The sequence below is a fragment of the Prionailurus bengalensis genome, chromosome C1, assembly GCF_016509475.1.
Source record: "Prionailurus bengalensis isolate Pbe53 chromosome C1, Fcat_Pben_1.1_paternal_pri, whole genome shotgun sequence".
NCBI lineage: Eukaryota > Metazoa > Chordata > Mammalia > Carnivora > Felidae > Prionailurus > Prionailurus bengalensis.
The window spans coordinates 55,122,586-55,143,886 of record NC_057345.1 but is presented as its reverse complement, the minus strand read 5'-3'; the positions used below and the strand labels follow the sequence as shown (position 1 = coordinate 55,143,886).

At 39.6% G+C, this 21,301-nt stretch overlaps 1 protein-coding gene across 1 annotated transcript in view; it reads right to left on the bottom strand.

Annotated features, from left to right (window-relative positions):
• Positions 1-8,655, bottom strand: part of SGIP1 (SH3GL interacting endocytic adaptor 1) — a 204,510-nt gene extending 195,855 nt beyond the window's left edge. Inside the window, 1 exon segment of the mRNA XM_043575202.1 lies at positions 8,413-8,655. Coding sequence (XP_043431137.1) covers positions 8,413-8,422 — 10 coding nt within the window. The 5' untranslated portion in view covers positions 8,423-8,655.
• Positions 8,656-21,301: the final 12,646 nt, after the last annotated feature.

The following is a 21,301-nucleotide window of genomic DNA, read 5'->3' as shown; positions in this document are numbered from 1 at the left end:
GTTCTGCCACTTGGTAAGATGGTCACCTTAAGCAAGTCACTTAATATCATTGGGCTCTACTTTCTTCCTATTTGAAATAAGGGTGGTAATACCTATTCTTCCTACCACACAGGGATGATGTGAGAATAAAAAGCATATGTACAACAGTGTGTGACAACATTGTACTGGACCCTAAGCTTCTGAGGACAGAGACGACAGCTGCCTTTTTTTCACCTGTCATATTCATAGTGCCTAGAATACCTGAAACTAAGAAAAAAGCTCCTGATTTATCTGCTGAATAAATGAAGCATTTTGGAAAGTTTGAAGTGTATGCAAATGTCATATAATCTTATGACAATGTCCTAAGTGAGCACAATATTTTACTCATTATACTGTTTGTTAAAGATATGTACCATGAGTCACTCTGCATGGTTCTTTTTAAAAATCCTAAAATACTAGTCTCGATTAAAAGAAGGAGTTGATATGAACAAAAAATACAAATGATGGTCTTTTGTATATAGTGAACTGATTTGTGATTTCTGAACTGATATGTGATTTTGATTCCGGGGTCACCCTTGTCATGGGACCATTTCTCTTGCGTGGAAACGTTCAAGCCTGAAGTTGGAGCTGAACACTCAGCTCTAACTCTGGGCTTGGAACCATGAGCTAAGGTAAGAGCATGATATTCACCCATTTACTTTAATATGTGGAAAGAATGAGTCCAAGAAGCACCACAAAACCAGTGTCAGAATGCCAGGCTTCTGAATTCCTACCTGTCACTAGACACATGGATAACACAGGCTCATGGTGACTAACGCAGAAGGAAGCAGGCCTTACTACCACTGAAGATTCACGAGTGTCTACTTACATATATTTCCCCTAAGTCCCTCTCTTGAACATCTCCCTCCCTATCCTTGCTGGTCTGCCCATATTCTGAGGCCTTTGCACATGCTCTTCCTCCTTCCACATTGGATTGCTCCTCCAAGTAATTAAATGGCTGCTCACTGCCTCTGCTCCTTCAAGTCTGTGCTTATATGGCTTCTCCGTGAGGCCATCCATTACCACCTTATTTACGATAGCAACCCTCTCCACCCCACTCCTTCCACTACTTCCTCCATCCCCTTCCTCCACTCCATTCTTCTCCAAAGTTCTTATCCCCATCAAATGTACTCTGTGTTTCATTTTATTTCCTATCTCTCCCGCACTAAAAGGAAGGTCCACATAGGCAGGACTTTGTATCTATTGTTCACTATTGAACCTCTAGCATGTGGAACAGGGCCGAACACCTAGTATGCATTCATTAATTCATGCGATTTCTGATGAGCACACGGCAAGTAGTTCTACGCTAGGGGCTATAGAAAAGGGTTGCATAACTGCACTTTTCTCTTCCAGTACCTTAAAGGTGCAAGACCAACTTGTGGCATACGTGCGAGGAGCAGCATCCAACAAAGGAGGAGGAGTATCCAACAAAAGGAAGATAGTAATACATTTCAATTATTTTGTGTTAGGGACAAGTATATTTTGAGATGGGAGGAAAAGGGGTCGATCATTCAGTGTAAACCTTGGAGACAGTAAGAATGGAGACTCCAAACCATTCAATGAATGCCAGAAACTCTTAGAGCTAGAAGTTCTAGAGGTAGGCAGATCAATTCTCTTATTTTGTTTGCAAGCAAACAGAACCCCAGGAAGTTACAGTAACCTTTTCAAGGCACACAGCCAAGCAGTCACAACACTTAAGACTCAAACCCATGTGTGACTTCTGGGTCCATGTTCTTTCTACAAAAAAAATCCACTGCACAAATTCAACGACCACATTGAGTTTCCAAGAGTAATGAATTCTCTGATCAGGGATAATTTGGCATTTGAAAAACCTCATATACCATAAGACAGTGCCACTGCTTGCACAAATATATCATACAACATTACACTCATTTATATTCATTTATTTATTTAAAAATACTTTGCCAAATTCCAAGTCAAACTCTAGCTCCAGGAGCCAGGATTTTCAGATTTGGTCATAAACCAGAGAAAAGCAAAGACTGCCCAGGAAGAGAAAGATGGGGTGGAAGAATGAAAGAGGAGAACGAAAAGGCAGAAATAAAGGAGAGCAGAAGGGAGAGAGAGAAGGAAAAACATGTACAGCATATTGACAACAGTGATCCTGGGAACTTCTTTGAATGGCTGTGCTATAACTTGCCTCTTTGTATTATAAAATCATTTCTTTGGAGCTAATCGCCAAAATAATTCAAGCTCATGCATATATTGTCAAATGGACTATTTCTTTTCTTTTGCTTCTCAAAATGTATTATCTGTATCTCACAATATCCTACTTCATAATACATTGCTTTTTCTCATTTCATGTTGCTTCTCCAGCAAGAAAACAAGTTTGAGCATTTATTTTTCTTATATCCACTATAATGTACCAAATAATACCTTACAATGTACCATATGAAGTCACTGGAGTCATTTATATCTGGTTTTACTCATTTATCCAATAAATAAACACACCAAGTGTCCACTGTGTGTCAAGAACCAAAGATAAGGAGGTGAATATGATAGACCAGATTCCTGCCCTTGCGGAGCTTAGCTCTGAGAAATTCAGCCCATACACCATTAAATAATGATGAATCATAAATACATCTCTGAGGGGAGAGGGTAGACTGGGATGTACTCAGTGGCCCAGGTTGTGTGTTTGAGAGCTTGGGATGACAAGATGGTAGGGAAGCCCTCCTGAGAAGGTGGCAGTTTTGCTAGGACCACAAGAAAATCTGTCACTCCATGAACTGGCAAAATAGTGTCCTAGGCAGAGCAAAAGCCCTGAGGCAGGAAAGCATTTTTTCTAAACACTCCGAGAGTGGCAGTAAGGCATGCAATGAGCTTGGAGAGGCACAGTGGGCCAGAGTGTGCAGTCTCCAGTATGCAATGAATTTTAACAGAAATGAGAAGATAGAGGAGTTTTTCTCAACAAGGAAGTGACATGATATATGATATTTAAATAAAGATTCTAAGTATCTTTGTGACATTCTGTGGATCACTTAAATGGCATATATGTTCCGAGAAAGGTGACTGACCCCTCTCCAAGTCTAAAGCTCCATCCCCAGGAGCCCTGTCCCTCTAAGCAAACCATTCTGTGCCCACAGAAATATTTGGTAGTCAGCAGAGAAATCGGTTAGACCCAGCCCCTCTGCCACACACCCACTTTCTCCTTAAGGGGATCCTGCCCCCAGTTCCTGTCTACCTCCTTATTCAGTTCATTATCCTCAGGGACTTTTTCAGACACGTGAGCCCAAATCCGTTATAATCCCTTAAGCATTTTCTCCCTTTCAACTCCTGTACCATCATCTCTCCCTTTATTAACTCCATTTGTGAGTTTCCATAATGAAATTAATCACAGTTCAACAGCAGTATATATGATAAAGTTGAATTGAGAAAAAGTAAACCACAAGTATGGAAGTAAAATTGAAGATCATTGAAAATCCAGTTTCATAAGTCTCTAAAACTTCTGAAAATATACCTAAAAACTACCTTCAAATTCTCTCTCCATCTCATTGTCCTCTAATTAGACCTTCCTTTTTACAAATAGCAACATTTAAAATTGAAAACACGTTTAATTCCATGGTTCTCTTCTGGCTACTTACTGCAGTATCAGTACTCTTCTTCACACATTTCATTGCAAATATTTAGTATTTCAACTAGCTAATGGGTCAATAGCCTTTGAAGGACCAGTGTGGGAATCTCATCATCATATATATCATTATCCCTATGGGAAAATTTGTTTCAAGTGAGCAATTCATAAACAAACTTTCAGGAACATAAAAGCTGTGAGCTGGTGACTTCCTGCAATTTGTTTATTTGAAACATGGATAACGTATGGGTCAAATCCAACAGAAAGATTTACCCAGTCTTCTAGAATGGTTTAGCTAAGATAATTGTTTTAAAGCTGCATATTCTTTGTAGAGATTTAAAGTTGATCCCTGGAGTTGTATGGGAACTTATGCATACAAGAAGGCTGTTTCTAACACCGAACCTTGAGGAAGAGAGAAATTACATGAACGATAGTCCATGTATTAGAATCTCATATGCATGCTTAAGATTTTCCAAAATAACTTCACTATTTCTGGGAAATTAAGAGAATTCCCTTTAAAACTTCTTAGCTAACTAGAAAATGAATAGTTCCAGCTTGAAAATGTTTTGTTCCTTTTTGATCACATCAAAGAATTTTCCAAATAAATAAAACTCTATTTCTAGACGGAGAAAAAAAAAAATCTTTACTATTATAAGGTTCATTGCAACAACAGAAGCTCAATTAATCTACAATTGTTCAAAATTGTCTAAACAATAATTTTGGAGATAAAAGGCAATAATGAGGAATTAAAAGGCATGGTCCTGTGAGTATTCATATTTAAAAAAAAGAGAGACAGAATATGCCACAAAAGAAATCAAGTCCTAGTTTTCAATTAGGTTACGATGCCCATCTTGATACAAATTTTAAAATGGTTCCTATTGAAATGTTATGAGGGGTCAAAAATATGAGCTTTGTTGTTAAATGAACTTGGGTCCAGAAAACTCTCATCTCTATTTATGAGAATTCAGGAAAAATGTGTATTATGTTTTCTGAGGTAAACACGCTGGGGGCAAAACAGCCAGGTGATGATGCTGGTTCATTGTTTTTCCTCTACAATTCAAGGAGGCAAAATATATATTAGATATAGATATAGATCTAAATATAGATATAGATATAGATAGATAGATATAGATAGATATAGATATAGATATGACATAATAAAGGAATCTCATTCATTTTATACCATCTATTAGGCCTTGAATTGATTTAAAAAACACAAACTTGGGTTCAAATTCCATTCTGCCATTTTTCTGCCTCAAAATATTATTTTTTATTTTTCCAATTTAGAAAAAGAATACCAAAACTACTGCATGCAGAATACACTTATTCACAGGTTATTGTGAATAGTAAATATAATAAAATTTATTAAATCAATTATATCCAGTAAGCCATTAACAATATGCTTGTTAATCTCAAAAATTGTTATACAGGATGAAACCACTGGTGCCCAAACATTTATCCTTCCAGTACAGTACCTAAGAACCTGACCATGGAACTAAAAACAAGTACTTTTGGTGCAGTTCTTCAAGACAAGGGACAACTTCCCAGGCTGCCCTACAAGTAAACAGACTTCCTAAGAAACCCTGACTTAGCTTCACTTATCTTGGAAGGGGTAGCTAAAATGGCATTTTCAAACTTTAATAATAATATGTGAAAACAACAGAATCCTTGATGAGCTGCCCAAACCACATAGACCGCATTGTAAGCTTAACCCATGCATGTGCCTTTAAGCAAATAACTCCCTTTGCTCACCCTCCTTCCCTTCACATTCATACCATGGAAGGCTCCATATCACGTGGCATACTTTAGGAAAGACACAACTCAATACCAACCACTGCCGAAAAATAAAGACTGCAGGAATCAATGAATCAAATATAAAATTAAAATGCATGTTTTTAAATAAAAATATTTGAAAGGAATCATGGGGCCACAAACTACTGGTAACATGTTGGAGGCCCCTGCAGAATTATTTCACTACCTTATATGACATTAGTATCACTGTGGAGGTAGTAATGTTCCTCATCTATGACCAGAATTTCTAATAGGCATTGGATGAATGGAGCTCATATCTTGTTCCATCAAAACAAGAACACAAACCTAAACTATGAGCCATTCTGAAGACTATTTGTTTACTCCTGTTTTACACAAAGTAGAGAAGTGGCTTTGAAAAGTTGCCATGGCCATGCTTTCCTGAGCAGCAGACTAACAGACTCTGGTGAATATAGAAATATATATACATACACAATGTAAATGTAGGGTCTCTCCCTTTCTTAATAATTAGTGTTGATAATGTAGTGTTAATAATGTAGTGTTGACGACTACATGTGTGTAACTCTGTGTGTGTGTGTGTGTGTGTGTGTGTGTATGACATGTACTAGTCGAGGAGAGACACAATTTTAACTATCTTAATGTTGGGTGACACATTCTCAGAGCCCACTGATGTTTCAGCAGAGGGCTTCCATGACAGGATTTAGGGTGACTTTAGGGGGTTCCTTATCTTTCCAAGGTTATCGTGATAGATGGAACAACCTAACTTCCTCTAGGGGTGAATTAATGGATATGGTAACTGCTATGCCACGTCTTCAGAATAAGAGCTATTTGGAGGTGAAATTCTGGGATGCAGTATCAGAAACATGCATATATTGCCAAAAAGACTGGCAACTAAGTGGAAATGCTATTGCCGGGCAAATTGATTTCTGGTTAAGATTCCTACCTGCCTTTCTAAGGTCAGGAACCATTAAGATAATAAGTCTTGAAAAGCATTTAAGTAGGAACCGTGGGTAGATACAAATTATTAGTTTCATGTAAATTTTGAAGCCAATGGGAACACTTGTCCATTTCCTTTTGCAGGGATCTGATGGAAGGGATCCATAGTGTCACCTCTAATTCACAACAGTGCTAAGATAACATCCTTCATTAGATCAATCTGGCAAACCCAGAGCAATAGTGCTAATTCAGCTCCTACACATGTCTTTGTTACAGTTCTCATTTCAGTTTCAGCAGCTCAGATAAGCTTATCATAGGGCTTTGAACTGACATTCTGGGATGGCAAAATAGACAATATTTCCAGGAGAGTCATTAACGAGCATCAATAAATACGACTTCCTTCAAAAAGGACGCTTGAACTCCATAGTTTGCAAAGCAAGAAGTAAAAATGAATGATCTTCCACTCTCATGTGTAAGATTCAAACCTAATCAGAATGTATGCAGATTTCTTTTTAAGAGATACTGCAACTGAAATTTAGCTGGAGAAATACAGTACCTCTGTAGACAAGATTTGTTTTTGTTTTTGTTTTTTTTTCTGAAGAGGGTAATCCACCTGAGTTTAAATTGAAAAGTGTATCAGTAATACACTTTCTGTTCGTCTTGTCTTGTTATTCAAAGATTAAATTCATTTTGAATTAATGAAAATGATTTAATCTTAGAGCATTAGTAATCTCAGTTTATTTAGACCAGTATTTTAAAGAACTAGCTTGAGACCAGGCTCCATAATAAAACGATACCCAATCTCTCTTTTAAAGCTATTTTCTAAAATTTGTGGGCCATGACTGTAGAATTCTTCACTCCCCAAAATTACATTAACAATTTTTGACGTGATAACAGAGGGAGCAAAAAGAATTCATTTCTGCCAAATTAGTGCAGGCTACACGACTGCTTTTTGAAACCATCCTCCTCTTATTCCATTTTGGTAAATTTCTAAGGAATGTTTAAAATCTGTAGGACAGACCTTGGCTTTAAGAGGTGGCCTCTCTGCCATTTTCATGGCTGATTTGAGACCCATTATGCACTCGATTCTGCATTGTGAAATCCAGGCTGGGGACAAATTTCTGCCTGTCATCTTAGGAAAGGCCAGGAGTTTTGCACCATCCTGTAGTGTGAAAACAAAATCAAAGCCGGGGTAGGGCTGCCTGCTTCTTTCTTAATCAGCTTGGTGCTTTTTTGAGGCAATCTTGGCTGTCACTATCTCAGGCTTGGAAGGGTAATTTATCAGAACAAAATATAGTTTAAACAACATCTCCCCAGGGAAAGTTCCTTCTTATACTCAGTATTGAATGCAGAAAGGTAATCAGTAAGTAATCATTTGGAGCTTGGCTAAGAATCATTGCATGGAATGCATTTAGGAAGCACAAAATTCTTTTTTTTAACCTGATAACACCCTGGACCCAGGGCTAAGAGGCGCAGATACTTTCCTCATATTGCTCATTCTGTTGCAATGGCATCCCCATATAACTATAGTTTATGGACCAAATTTGCTGCACCTCTCACCCCAACAATAAGATGTAAATTGCAGAGATAAAAATATCTTACAAAAATTAAGAAAAAAATTTTTAAACAGTTCACTGAAAATGACAGCATGGATAACTCAGTCAATGACCTCTCCTATCTAATGTCAATTTCAGAAAACAAGTTTCCATTGTAAATGTTTAATCAGTGTAGTCCCAGGAACCCAGAGCAGAAAACCTTATCTTCTCTCCCAACTTATTTGCTCTGCAAGCTCTTTCTTAGCTCTATCTCAGCTCCCTGGATGCACGTTAGTTTTTTTTGTTTTGTTTTGTTTTGTTTTGTTTTGTTTTGTTTCCTCTCAAAAGAGCTGGGAGCTCTGTAGGTTCTGAGCTAAACAGAAGCCTTGTGGTTTGATTCCATTAGTCTGAGCCCTGGTCCGCTGCAAGCAAACTGCAGCATTTCTGCTTGCAAATCCTGGCAACCAGGTTCTAGACCAGCCACCGACACAGGCTGCACGCATTCCTCAACGCTGTTCTGCCCAAACCTTGCCTGAAGCCAGTCAACCACAGCAGAAAGCATCCTACCTTCCATCATGGTGGCAGAATTGCATTCCTTAATTTCCAAGGAGTCTGAAAAACACAGGAGGATACGATTCCAGGTCCCAGCTAAGTCCTCACGACGCTGCTGCCGAGAGGTCTGCTCCGTCCACTGCTGAAGCCAAATGAGACAAATGTTAACCCCAGAGATAGGCCATGGATGCTGCTGGTGCTGCTTCACCTACAGGCTCCCAGGAAGATGCTGCGAGAGAAAGGGAGAGGAACAGCAAGCCGGCCGAGCTGCACCGCCTGCGCTGCCTCGGCCAATCCCTTCAGCTCTGGACCGCGTCACATGGTAGCCAGCCTGCATCTCCTGACACAATACCCCGGGAGAGCACACAGAACCTATTTTCCGTCCCTATTCCCCTCCACCCCCACCCCTCCCGCTTGGCACCCAACGCACAGCCCCTTCCCCACCTGGTGACGCACTTCCCCGCCCCTCTTCTTCGTCTTCTTAAGCCTATTGCAGCGGCTGGGTACCCGAGATTAATTATCAGACGCTGCCACCTTAACGGGGACTCGGGCATGAAAGGAGCACCTAAGTGGCTCTCTGCGGAGGGGATTTTTTTTTTTTAAGAAAAACTTAATTCCCTGCAGTCTGATGTCTTAGCTGCACACTTTTAAGCTTCCATCCCCGTCTCCTTTTGCCCTGAAGGAATTCCACATTTTCAAATGTTAATGTCTGTGGCCTCCGCACACGTCCGTGAGTCAGTCTCTCTCTCTCTCTCTCTCTCTCTCTCTCTCTCTCTCCAACCCCCCGCCTCTCTCTGTCTCTTTCAAGAGAGAAAAATCAATCCGGCTGACGTCACATTATAAGCAATTATCCCCAAAAGGATGATGCAGAAGAAATTTCATCCCAGCTGCCTTCAACAGAGCCAGGGAATTAATCGCGCATGACATGCCCAAGGGCTGGAAACTGTCATTAAAACAAAGAAACAAAAGAACCCACCCGAGTGGGGCTCTGGAATCAAACTGGCAACGCTTGAGATAATTTCTGGGGCGGGAGGCGGGAGAGAGGGCAGCAGGCCGGGCGGCCGGGCCCGCGCCCGACGGAAGACAGCTGTGCACGCCGCTTGTTCCAGAGGCAACCGGGGCGCGCCGCCGGCCGGGACCCGACCCCGCGGCGCCGCCGCTCGGCTTTCCAGTCCCCGCTCCGGGCCCGCCGCGCGCCTCCCCGAGGCCCCGCGCGCGGGCGCCGCCTCCTTCCCCAGGTGGAGCGGGGCCGTGCCGCCAACTGCAGGCCCAGTAATAAGCCAACTTTCTTCTAAAGGACACCGTTTTTCGCCCCGCGCCTCCGGCATCTGTAACCGCCTTCAAGCCCATTCGTTCGCCCCGGTGGAAATCCGGAGGGAAGCAGCGGTTGCCGGCTTCTGGCCGGATGGGTGGGTGGAGCCCAGGGTTTTGCAGCTTCCAGGGATGGGATCTGGGTGCCTGCGGGCTGCTGCCTAAGTGGGAAGGGTTATGGCACCCGGGCTGCTTTGGCTGAGAATCTGTCACCTGACTAGTCCCCAGGGACCCCGGGAGCCTTTCCGAAGGCCTCGGGCCCTGGGGGCCGGCGATCTTCGGTTCCCTTCTAGTAGGCTCTGACAGCTAAGGAAGAAGCAGGCGGCGGCACGTGGGAGGGAGGAGTAGGAGGAGGGGAGTTCAGAAGAAAGGGAAGAGCGTCTGTAGAACTCTAGGGGACAACAGCAGAAGTGGTTATTTCTCCAATCTAGCACCAGGATTGGGAGAAAAGCCATAACATCACAGAGCAATGTGCATCAGATGAAATAACTTTAAGAAGTAAGATCACCACATGATCAATGTTGAGTCTCTGATGCTACTGTTAATCATTTATGTCATAAACATACCCACGAACTTTTAATATTCCTTAGCCCTTGACATAGTCTAGTTCTTTCTACCAGAGCAAATACGAGGTATTGCTGGCTAAGAACTACAAAAAGAAATATAACTCAAAAAGCTGAGTGGAAGGCATATGAACAGTTAAAACAAACAAACAAAAAACCAAAAACTCAATTCCATAGCAACTTAGAAGTTTTTAAAAACTCATTATTCTCCCTAAGAACAGATATTTCAATGGCCTTGAAATTTCAGAATGACACTCTCCAGGGAGGTACAAATACTTGTACCCTTTTCATTATATCTATGCGGCCATCGAATTTTGAAAGGGAAAAGAATTATGCAGTAAAACCTGTATTGAGGAAAACTTACACTGTTCTGAAAACTACAGGAAAAAGATTCATTGGTGTATGTGCATTTAGCCAACTTTTTTGTGGTGGTTAAGAACATGATAAATACTGCCATCAAACAGACTAGGATCAAGTTCTGTCTCAGCCACTCAATGAGCTCTGTGACCCTGTACAAGTTATGTAACTCTCTGTGCCTCACAGTTTCCTTATCTGTGAAGTGGAGATAAAAATAACACCAAGTTCTTAGGGTTATAAATAGCAGTAATAACAAACCTTTATTAATTGCTTACTATGTGCAAACACTATTCTAAATACCTTGCCAGTAAATTACTTAGCATTGTGTCTGGAGTATAATAAACCCCTCATGTTAGCGTTTTGATATTTAGTGTTACTACCACCAAAGGGCTGCCAGAGTCATCAGAGAAGTTTGTAGCTGAGAGTTACACTACATGCACAGAGAACAACTTAGTGGTAGACTGGGTGCTGCATCCAGGGGTGTAACATGTTGGAGCGTTCTGAGGTTCCGAGGGACAGGTGAGTAGAAGAGAGATTTAAATCAAAGGAGGTTAGGGAAGGTCCACTTACAGAGGTGGAAGTTTAGAGTTCAGAAAAAAAATGGACTGGACTTGGCATGGCAATTCTAAATAAAATAGGGAGTTTTAAATAAGAAAAATGGCTCAGATAAAATCTGGAGGTAAGTGCAAGCACTGAGGTGTGCGGATTATTGTCAGAGAAATAGGGGACCAAGAGAACCAGAGAAACCCAGGCTGCCTGCTTCCTCTCATCCAGTGTACATTTTGCCGTGTATTAGAGCAAACTTCTCAGCTACACTTGGTATGGACACATATCAGTTTTGTTTTAGGCATAGAACACAGCTAGGTAGAGACAGAAAGACAGTTCAAAGATTTTTTCAGTCAGTGGGGTGTGTACAGGAAAAAGAAGTGTCCAGATAGGATTGTCAGAGAAGGACCAAGAAGGGGATGTGAAGTTAAAGGTGGTAAGACTAGTCACAATCTTGGTTAAACTTTGTGTGAGTTTATTACCAACTTTAAGTACCAACTGCTAATTACCAACTATAAGAACACCTGATGAACAAAGTTCTGCTTCAAATAAATAATTGCTCAAGTATGTTATATTATATTAAACACACATCTTTACAGCCTGATGATTCAAGACCTACTTCAAAAAACTTCTGGAGAAGGGCTCTAATTGACCTGACTTGGCTCATTGTTTACCCTTTGGACCAATCAATGGGACCAGGTTGGTGACTTATGCTGGACCCATTCAAACCAAAATGGGTTTACATTGAAATTCATCACATGTCCACCACACCGTGACTAAACATGGGGAGGTGGTAGACAAATTTCTATGACAAACAACCCTTAATAGTATGAACCCTTTATATAATTGGAGGGGTAGAAAAGACATTGTCAGAGAAAGAAGGAGCACCATTACCAGAATCACTGTGGGGAGAGCAACTGAAACAAAAGCTGTCCACAATAGGCTTACTCAGTTCACCTAAGATAAAACTTACAAAAGGATTCATGATCCAGAGGGACTCAGAATGCCACACTAATCCCATCCAGCATACTTGAGAGGTTCTTCGTATATCCTCACTCACTGCATCCTGAGAAAACCTGCAGACCCCATAGTCATTCTCCTCTCTGTGGGAGAGACGGGGAAGGGGGAAGCGGACCTTACTTCTTGGCCCTCCAAATACGAGACATGCCCTGGTATGCTAGCCACTCACCGGTCTATCCCTGCCCAGACCTCCTGGAGTACAGAAGGAATGTGCATCAGCTAGGAGTGTTGCTTAATTTGGACCTACATGGATAAAGACAAGCGATAAAGGCTGAGTGCATGAGAAGTCAGCGGCTTCAAAAGAGAAAGAAAGTAAACAATTACAACACACTAAAGCAGCGGAAGCACCCCGAGGAAATGTAGAAAACGGGAAAAAGCATTTAAAAACCCTATTTTTTTTTGCTTTTGCTATAATTTTCAGGATGTAGTAACAATAAATAAGATCAGAGTGCTATGGTAAAAGAGCAGACTGAGGGCCAGAACGAGTGCATGAACGTAGTAAAAACATTCTCATTAAAAATGTTTGGATGCTACAGCTATAATCAGTGATATAATGGACACTGCCCAGCAACAATATGCTTGAAGCACAGACCCACGGCAACAAAAACTGGCCCAGGCCAGAGGAATTCTTTTCCTCTTTGAAGAATCAGTTAACCCACATGCAACTTGAACAGCACAAGAAACTAGAGAAAGAGAAAACGCTCCAAAATTCACTTTATGAATTATAAAACCTGGTAAGACTATAGTCCAATCTGATTCCTGAATATCATGCAAAGATTTTAAATAAAATAGCAGCACACAACATCCAGCTTGTCAAAAAAAATTATATATATATATATACATATATATATACACACACACACGTATATGTATATCATAAGTTAGACTATTCTAGGAGTAAAAAAAATAGTTCAACATTTAAAAAATCTATAAATAACATTCACAATATTAAGTTACTAAAAAGAAAATTATATCATCTCCACAGTTGCTGAAGAGATAGCTGATAAATTTTAATTTATATCATTCATTAAATAAATAAAAACCTTGGGACACCTGGGTGACTAAGTTGGTTAAGCATCTGGCTCTTGATTTCAGCTCAGGTCATGATCTCATGGTTTGTGGATTTGAGCCCCCTGTCTAGCTCTGTACTGCCAGTGCAGAAACTGCTTAGATGCCTGTCTCCCTCTCTCTCTGCCCCTCCCCTGCTCATTCTCTCTCTCTCTCTCCCTTTCTTTCTCTCTCTCTCCTTCTCTCTCAAAATAAACATTTTAAAAATAAATAAAATAAGACAAAATAAAAACCTTATTAACAACAAAAGAAATAAAAACTTCTTTAGGATGATAAAATACACAAATGTCTTCCCCAGATCTTTCCTCTTGTTAAATGGAGACACAATGAAAAAAAAACTATTAAAACTAGGAATAAGACTTAAGTGTTTTTTACCATCGTTATGTAATATTGAGTCCTGTTATTTGGATGCTAGCTAAAAAAATTAGGAAGAAAAATATATAAAATTGTGTCAGAAACAGTGATAATGCATTTATCATACCATTTTCTCTATCTGGATACAGATATCTTCTATCTGAAGACTGTATCTGTTGGCTTTTCTTGCACCTGGGTGAAGGTATATGACTAAATTAAGGCAATGGAATTTTCCAGCCCTAGTCTTTGCAAACATCCTACACATACTCCTTACCTCTTTATGCCTTCCAAATGATAGACAGCTACTTGATCTATATTGGACTTTGAATGTACAAGAAATAAACCTTCATTTTGTCAATCTTTATAAAATTTATATACAATGTGTACATTAATATTTGCATATGTTTACATGTTGCATCTATAGCCTTAATGAATGATATAATAAAAATGCATATTGTTTAGAAGAGCTAGAGGAAGAGTAATCTAAACAGAGGAAAGTGTAGAGGCCATCCAAAGGGAAAGCACTATGTATGTTCTAGAATCTAGAATTGCATTATCTAGTCACTAGCCACATGTGGTTATTTAGCACTTAAAATCTGCCTAGTCTGAATTGAGATGTGATGTAAGTGTCAAAATGCACACCAGACTTCAAAGAGAGTACAAAACAAAGAGAATATAAAATATCTCATTAATAATTTTTATATTGATTTTATGTTGAAATAATATTTTATATGTATATTTGATTAAATAAAATGTGCTCTTGAAAAGTTTAAATTATATATGTGGTTCACATTTAGAGCTCACATATTTCCATTGGACAGTGCTGTTCTAGAGACTGACAGGAAACCAACCAAATAAACACCGTGGGCAAGGGGCATGGGTTACCATTGAGGGTTATGTGCTAATGGTATTTATCACCACCACATTCACATTCATTCATTTCTTCATCCAACAAACATATGTTAAGAATTGTCTCTGCTCAGGGACTTTTAGGCTTTGGGACATAAAGATGAAAAAGTCACAATCCTTTCAAGAAGCTTATTGCACAGGGGAGGAAGCAGATGAGAAAACCAAGAATTAAACACAGATTTATAAATGTTCTGAGGTAAGACAACACAAAAGAGGAACAGCTAGGGTAGAGAGGAGGCAAAGCTTGTGAGAAGAGATATTGCTTGAGTTGCTCTTTCAAGGGAAAGTAAGATGCTCTGACAGACCCATCCTTATCCAGCCCTACCTCCATCCTTATCTCTCCCCAACCTCAATTCCCCCCCCACTCAGTAGCCCTTTCAGCATTCTGGATTTCCTCTTGTATGGTCAATAAAAATGCCTATAGTCAAACTTTACCATCTGCTTGCCTAACCCCAATCCTGGTTTTCCTTTAATGGCTTATTTTGGCTTTCCTCTGCATCTACTCTACAGGAGGCCATCTCCCTCTCCCATATCCTACCCTTCATCCCCAACTCACTAGGTGAAGAGCATTTTCTTAGTTCCCCATTTCAGCCTCTGTGTCAATCATTTGCTGCCATTACCACAATATCTTTTAGAATCCATCCTGCTTACTTTTTTCCATTTTAGTTGTTTCTCTTTTGACCAACCCTAAACCAACTCCAGGTTACACTTTTCTCTATGACTTCAGCAACTGTATCATAGTCCTCTTTACCTCACCACCTGTCCTCATTATCCATGACTTCAGCATCCCTGCCATGATCCAACATACCTACTTCACAGTTACTTGACTTTCTTAATGCCAATGACCTTCATTTCCATTAAGTCTTAGGCACTAAAAGTATAGCCACATTTTGGACTTCATCTTTGTTTATCTCCAATGTTTCACACTGTATATTTCTTTGGCTTCTGAACTATTTATCCGCCCTTCACCATCCTCCCCATATCATACATATGCCTTATCACATCCTGAATCTACATTTGCTTCTTATTGTGATTCCTAGGGCTGAGACCTTCCTTATTCATTTCTCATAGCCTTGGGAGTAAAATCTGTGTTTATGTGTGGTAAAGTGGGTGGGGGGATCCTTGAAAGCAATCCCTCCTTCACAACATAATACTGCCTCATTTTGCTCTAGCCATTCTCTTCTTGCACTTACCTAATCTGAAATGCCTACTTTTATTTCTATAAATGCCATGCTTTTTTCAAGGTCAAACTCAAATCCTCTCCAGGAAATCAAGCACATGGATCTTTCATTCTCTTAACTCCTACTGCATGTGGCATATCAGCTTCTGACTATATAGCTTACCATCTCCTAATTATTTTGTGTCTATTAATTATTACCGAAAGAAAGTCTATGAGAAAGTATACCTTCTATTTCTTTGATTTTTCCTGCAACGGATAACACAATGCTGGATGCATATTTGGTGTTCAAAAATTATTTGATAAACAAATATATCATTTTTTATGAGAGAGGTCTGGGAATATCCCAGTAGGACCATAAACCCAGAAAATTACCTCTCAGATGAGGTCCAAAAGCCAAACCTGGTTAGTGGGGTTGTTATTAGAGCAACCAGAAACAAAAACCACAGGGCACTGTGATAATAGCTGAGTTTATTAGGCATTTCATAGTATTCTATATTTGATTGAGCATTCTATAGGTAGTCCATTAGGTAATTGTGGCCATTATTTCAAGTAATTTCCCCAAACCTGATTTAGGTATTCTAGTCCTAATTTACAGATGAGAAAATAGAGCTCAGAAGTAGTCAATAACTTGTGCAAGAAAACAGGAAGTATCAGAACTGGGATTTGAACTCACCTCTGTCTGACTCTAAAGCTCATGACTTAACCTTGGAATTACAGGATTGTAAATTTGCTTGAGAACATTAATTGTTATTTTGGGGATTCAATATTCCTCCTTTGTTATGGTAACACCACTCCCCTTTTTGGGGGAGAAAGTCCCTTCCTCTCCCTACTACACTCTGCCATGAAGAAGAAATGGTTTCTGTCATCTCCTGGCATGGCTATACCTCCTCATACACAATGTTTGGTCAAGGGAGACATACCTGGCCAAAGCCGAGCAAATAATGCCTTAGAATTAGGCATTATTACCCAATTAGAATTCTTTCCTTAGGGTCAAGAGACCCAACGTGTCAGTGAGGAGACTTTTCCTGTTAGGTACACAAGCTGTAAGAATGTAAACCTGGAGCCATGGTAGCCATGTCCTTCACCTGGACAAAGCATGTGTGTAGGAGGGAATGCAACTGACAAGGAGAGAGAGGGAGAAAGAGCCAGCCCTCTGGGCTTGGGAGCACCTCCACCTTTTTTTTTCTGTCTGCTGTTGCTTCTGACCTTCCTACAGTTGGATAACTTCCCCATTTTGCTCAAGCAAACTCAGGTTGGCTATTTGTCACTTGCAAAGAAGTCTAAATGAAGCTTTTTTCTAAGATCATTGGCCAAAATAAGAATCAGTATGTCAACTTTGTTCAAAGACATGGATGGAATAAAACCAATGAACCTTTTAAGAATCAAGCCCAAATGAAGCCTCTGCATCTTATGGAGTTTTTCACTGGTATTCATCACCTCCTACAAACTAAATAAATCATGTGCTAGACCAAAGGAAGGAATCAAAAGGAAATAAATACATTTGAATATGTAATATGTCATATTAGCCAAGGACCTAAAGTCATATAGAATCTATTCACAGAACACCCAAAACCATAAAATATCTATGAATAAATCTAACCAAAGATGTGAAAAATCTATACACTGAAAACTACAGAAAGCTTATGAAAGAAATTGAAGAAGACACAAAAAAAATGGAAAAAGACTCCACGCTCCTGGATAGGAAGAACAAATATTGTTAAAATGTTGAGACTACCCAAAGCAATCTATATATTCAATGCAGTCCCTATCAAAATAATACCAGCATTCTTCACACAGTTAGAACAAATAATCCTAAAATTGGTATGGAACCAGAAAAGACCCCAAATACCCATAGCAATCTTGAAAAAGAAAACCAAAGCAGGAGGCATCACAATCCCAAACTTCAAGCTATACTACAAAGCAGTAATCATCAAGGCAATATGGTTGCACAAAAACAGAAACTCAGATCAATGGAACAGAATAGAGAACCCAGAAATGGACCACAACCATATGGCCAACTAATCTTTGACAAAGCAGGAAAGAATATCAATGGAATAAAGACAGTCTCTTCAGCAAGCAGTGCTGGGAAAACTGGACAGTGACATGCAGAATGAACCTGGACCACTTTCTTACACCATACACAAAAATAAACTCAAAATGGATAAAAGACCTAAACATAAGACAGGAAGCCACAAAAATCCTAGAGGAGAAAACAGGCAACAACCTCTTTGACCTCAGCCACAGCAACTTCTTACGTGACATGTCTCTGGAGGCAAGGGAAACAAAAGCAAAAATGAACTACTGGGACCTCATCAAAATAAAAATCTTCTGCACAGCGAAGGAAACAATCAACAAAACTAAAAGGCAACTGGCAGAACGGGAGAAGATATTTGCAAACGACATATCAGGTAAAGGGTTAGTATCCAAAATCTATAAAGAACTTATCAAACTCAACACCCAAAAACCAAATAATCCAGTGAAGAATTGGGCAAAAGACATGAATAGACACTTTTCCAAAGAAGACATCCAGATGGCCAACTGACACATGAAAGAAATGCTCAACATCACTCATCAGAGAAATACAAATCAAAACCACAATGAGATACCACCTTACACCTGTCAGAATGGCTAACATTAACAACTCAGGCAACAAAAGATGTTGGCAAGAATGCGGAAAAAGAGGATCTCTTTTGTATTGCTGGTGGGAATTCAAGCTGGTGCAACTGCTCTGGAAAACAGTATGGAGTTTCCTCAAAAAACTAAAAATAGAACTACCCTACGACCCAGCAATTGCACTACCCGGTATTTATCCACGGGATACAGGTATGCTGTTTCGAAGGGACACATGCACCCTCATATTTATAGCAGCACTATCAACAATAGCCAAAGTATGGAAAGAGCCCAAATGTCCATCGATGGATGAATGGATAAAGAAGATGTGGTATATATATATATATATATATATATATATATATACACACACACACACACACACACACACACACACAATGGAGTATTACTCTGCAATAAAAAAGAATGAAATCTTGTCATTTGAAACTACATGGATGGAACTAGAGGGCATTATGCTAAGCAAAATTAGTCAGTCAGAGGAAGACAAATATCATATGAATTCACTCATATGAAGACTTTAAGACAGAGAACAGATGAATATAAGGGAAGGGAAGCAAAACTAATATAAAAACAGGGAGGGGGACGAAACATAAGAGACTCTTAAATATGTAGAACAAACAAAGGGTTACTGGAGGGGTGGTGGGAGGAGGGATGGACTAAATGGGTAAGGGGCATTAAAGAAACTACTCCTGAAAAAAAAAAAAGGAATCTATTCACAGAAGAAGAGCCTTGACTCTTGGTAGACTTAATTTCACCAGGATGATGTGTTGAGGTTTAGATTAGGCCAGAATTGGTCTTTAACAGTAAATCAGAGAGGCACACCCCCCACTAATTATTTGACTATAAAAAAAAAGAAGCTTTCTCACTCTGCATTTTCCTTTCGAAAATATAATTGCATGAGCTTAACTTCCTAACTGGGTTTAACTGGGGATCAATGTCAAGCAGCAAGCTCTAAAATGTAAATAATTCATTGGTTCACCTTGTGATTTCCATAGCTACCAAGGACTTTAGCACCCTGACCTCTAGGAGAGAGGGGTGAAGGCTTCGACTGAAGCTTTATTTAGCAAATCCTTTTCACTTAAAACCCATAAGCTACTTGTCCCTGTCAGCAAGTGTCCAGAAGGTGCCTTGTCAACAGAAGCCATCCGAGGGGAGCACAGCTAGGAGCCAGCAGAAGTGGGAGGATCCTGGGGAACTTCTGCTGCAATTAAGCCTATCCCGTGAAGTGAATTGAAAACTGCTCTTATTTTCCAGCTGGAAGTAAATAACATGTGTATGACTCACCTTCTATTTTATGATGTGCATGTATGAGTGTGTGGTATGCATCATATATATATATATATATATATACACACACACACACGTGCATGCATACATGCACGTGTGTTTATCAGTTGAAATTGGGCAGTGTTTTCACACAGTCCATAATCCAATAAAAAGTGTTGCATTTCCAATTGCTTCCTGTGGGTTCTGTGATTATTGTCCAATCCAATTCATCACAGAATCTACCATCAGTATACTCAAGTAGTACGACCAAATATTTTTGAAGGCTGCTAATTTAAATGGATCAATGTGTGCCCAAGCTGTAATATTAACCATTCATATTTAAAGTTTGGGAGTTGCTTATGCAATTTTTTTTTTAAATCATTGTTCCCCTGTTCAGTCACTTCACCGGAAATAGGTCATGGTGTAATGTTTTTACCATTAAAAAGGACAAGTTACAAAGTTCTCTAAATCTTAATTGCTTTTATAGTTGACAGTTTAGCCAAATTATTATACCCATAAAATGGAATAAGAAAAGGGTCTTGCAAAATAAATCATTTCAGTTTCAGTGTTGCTTGATAAATAGTAATAGGAATATAAATTCTATTAAATGAGAAACTCTGCACTATAAATTAGATACACAGGGTGGACCTGACCAATGGATTTGAGATGGGGAATATATTTGCTTTGTGAAAGACAAGTAATATAGTGGTTATTAATTTCATTATGGTATTAGCTGGTTATAATCTAGCACATTAATTAAATATTGTGGATTATACGCTTTGCCCTAGTTTTAGTTCTGATCTATAACAACCTAGGTTCATTTATATCCCTATTTTAGGCCACGCCTTTTTCAATTCCTCTGAAACAGCATCATTGATACCTTTTGTCTGCACCTGCAACTGCACTTCTTGTGAATCTTCTCTGACAAAAGCTCAAGAGAATGTTATTAATTGCACTCATTCCTACCAGCAGGGGAAGCCTACAATTACTTATATTTTCAGCGTGGTTATCAGTGTGCTTTGGATGAGTTCTGGATGCCTGAATGCTCTCTACCATTTTATTGTGGTCCATATCCCTGATTTTCCTTTACATTTCCTGCTTATTCTTCACAAGACCTGCTTGTCAGGGATTCTGATGCTTTTTCTAGTTTTACCAAACAGAATTGGTATCCAATTTCCACTTGCCATTTTACATCACTGAACATCACTGTTACAGAGGCCACAAGCTGAATATAAAACAGCAATAGATGATCACTCCCTGCATGTCTGAGTTTGTTCAAGACAGTTGTGATACTTCGAATGTTAATGGGTATAATTGGGTTTAAAAATGAAGACAGTGTTTACACAAATGTAGAAAGAGCTGGGGAAGCATCAGTCTTGATGATCAAGGCTGGAGAATCAAGAAATAGGCACAAATGTCAGACTGAAGCAAAGGAGCAGGGAAGGGAAGTTTTCACACTTCTGCGATTGCTGGCTGAGGAAGACACCTGGAAGCGCACCACAAGGGATTGCAAGGACTTTCCCAAAACTCATTTGCTTTGCATCTACCTTCTAAATCGCAAGAAAGTTGTTCTCACTGGAAAGTTATAATCCAGAACCATATAGGGAAGGAGATTTTAGGAAACATGTTTTCCAGGCTCAAAAGGGGGGATGTCAAGATGCTACTACATTGACAACAACCTAGCAGTGTCAACTCCTTC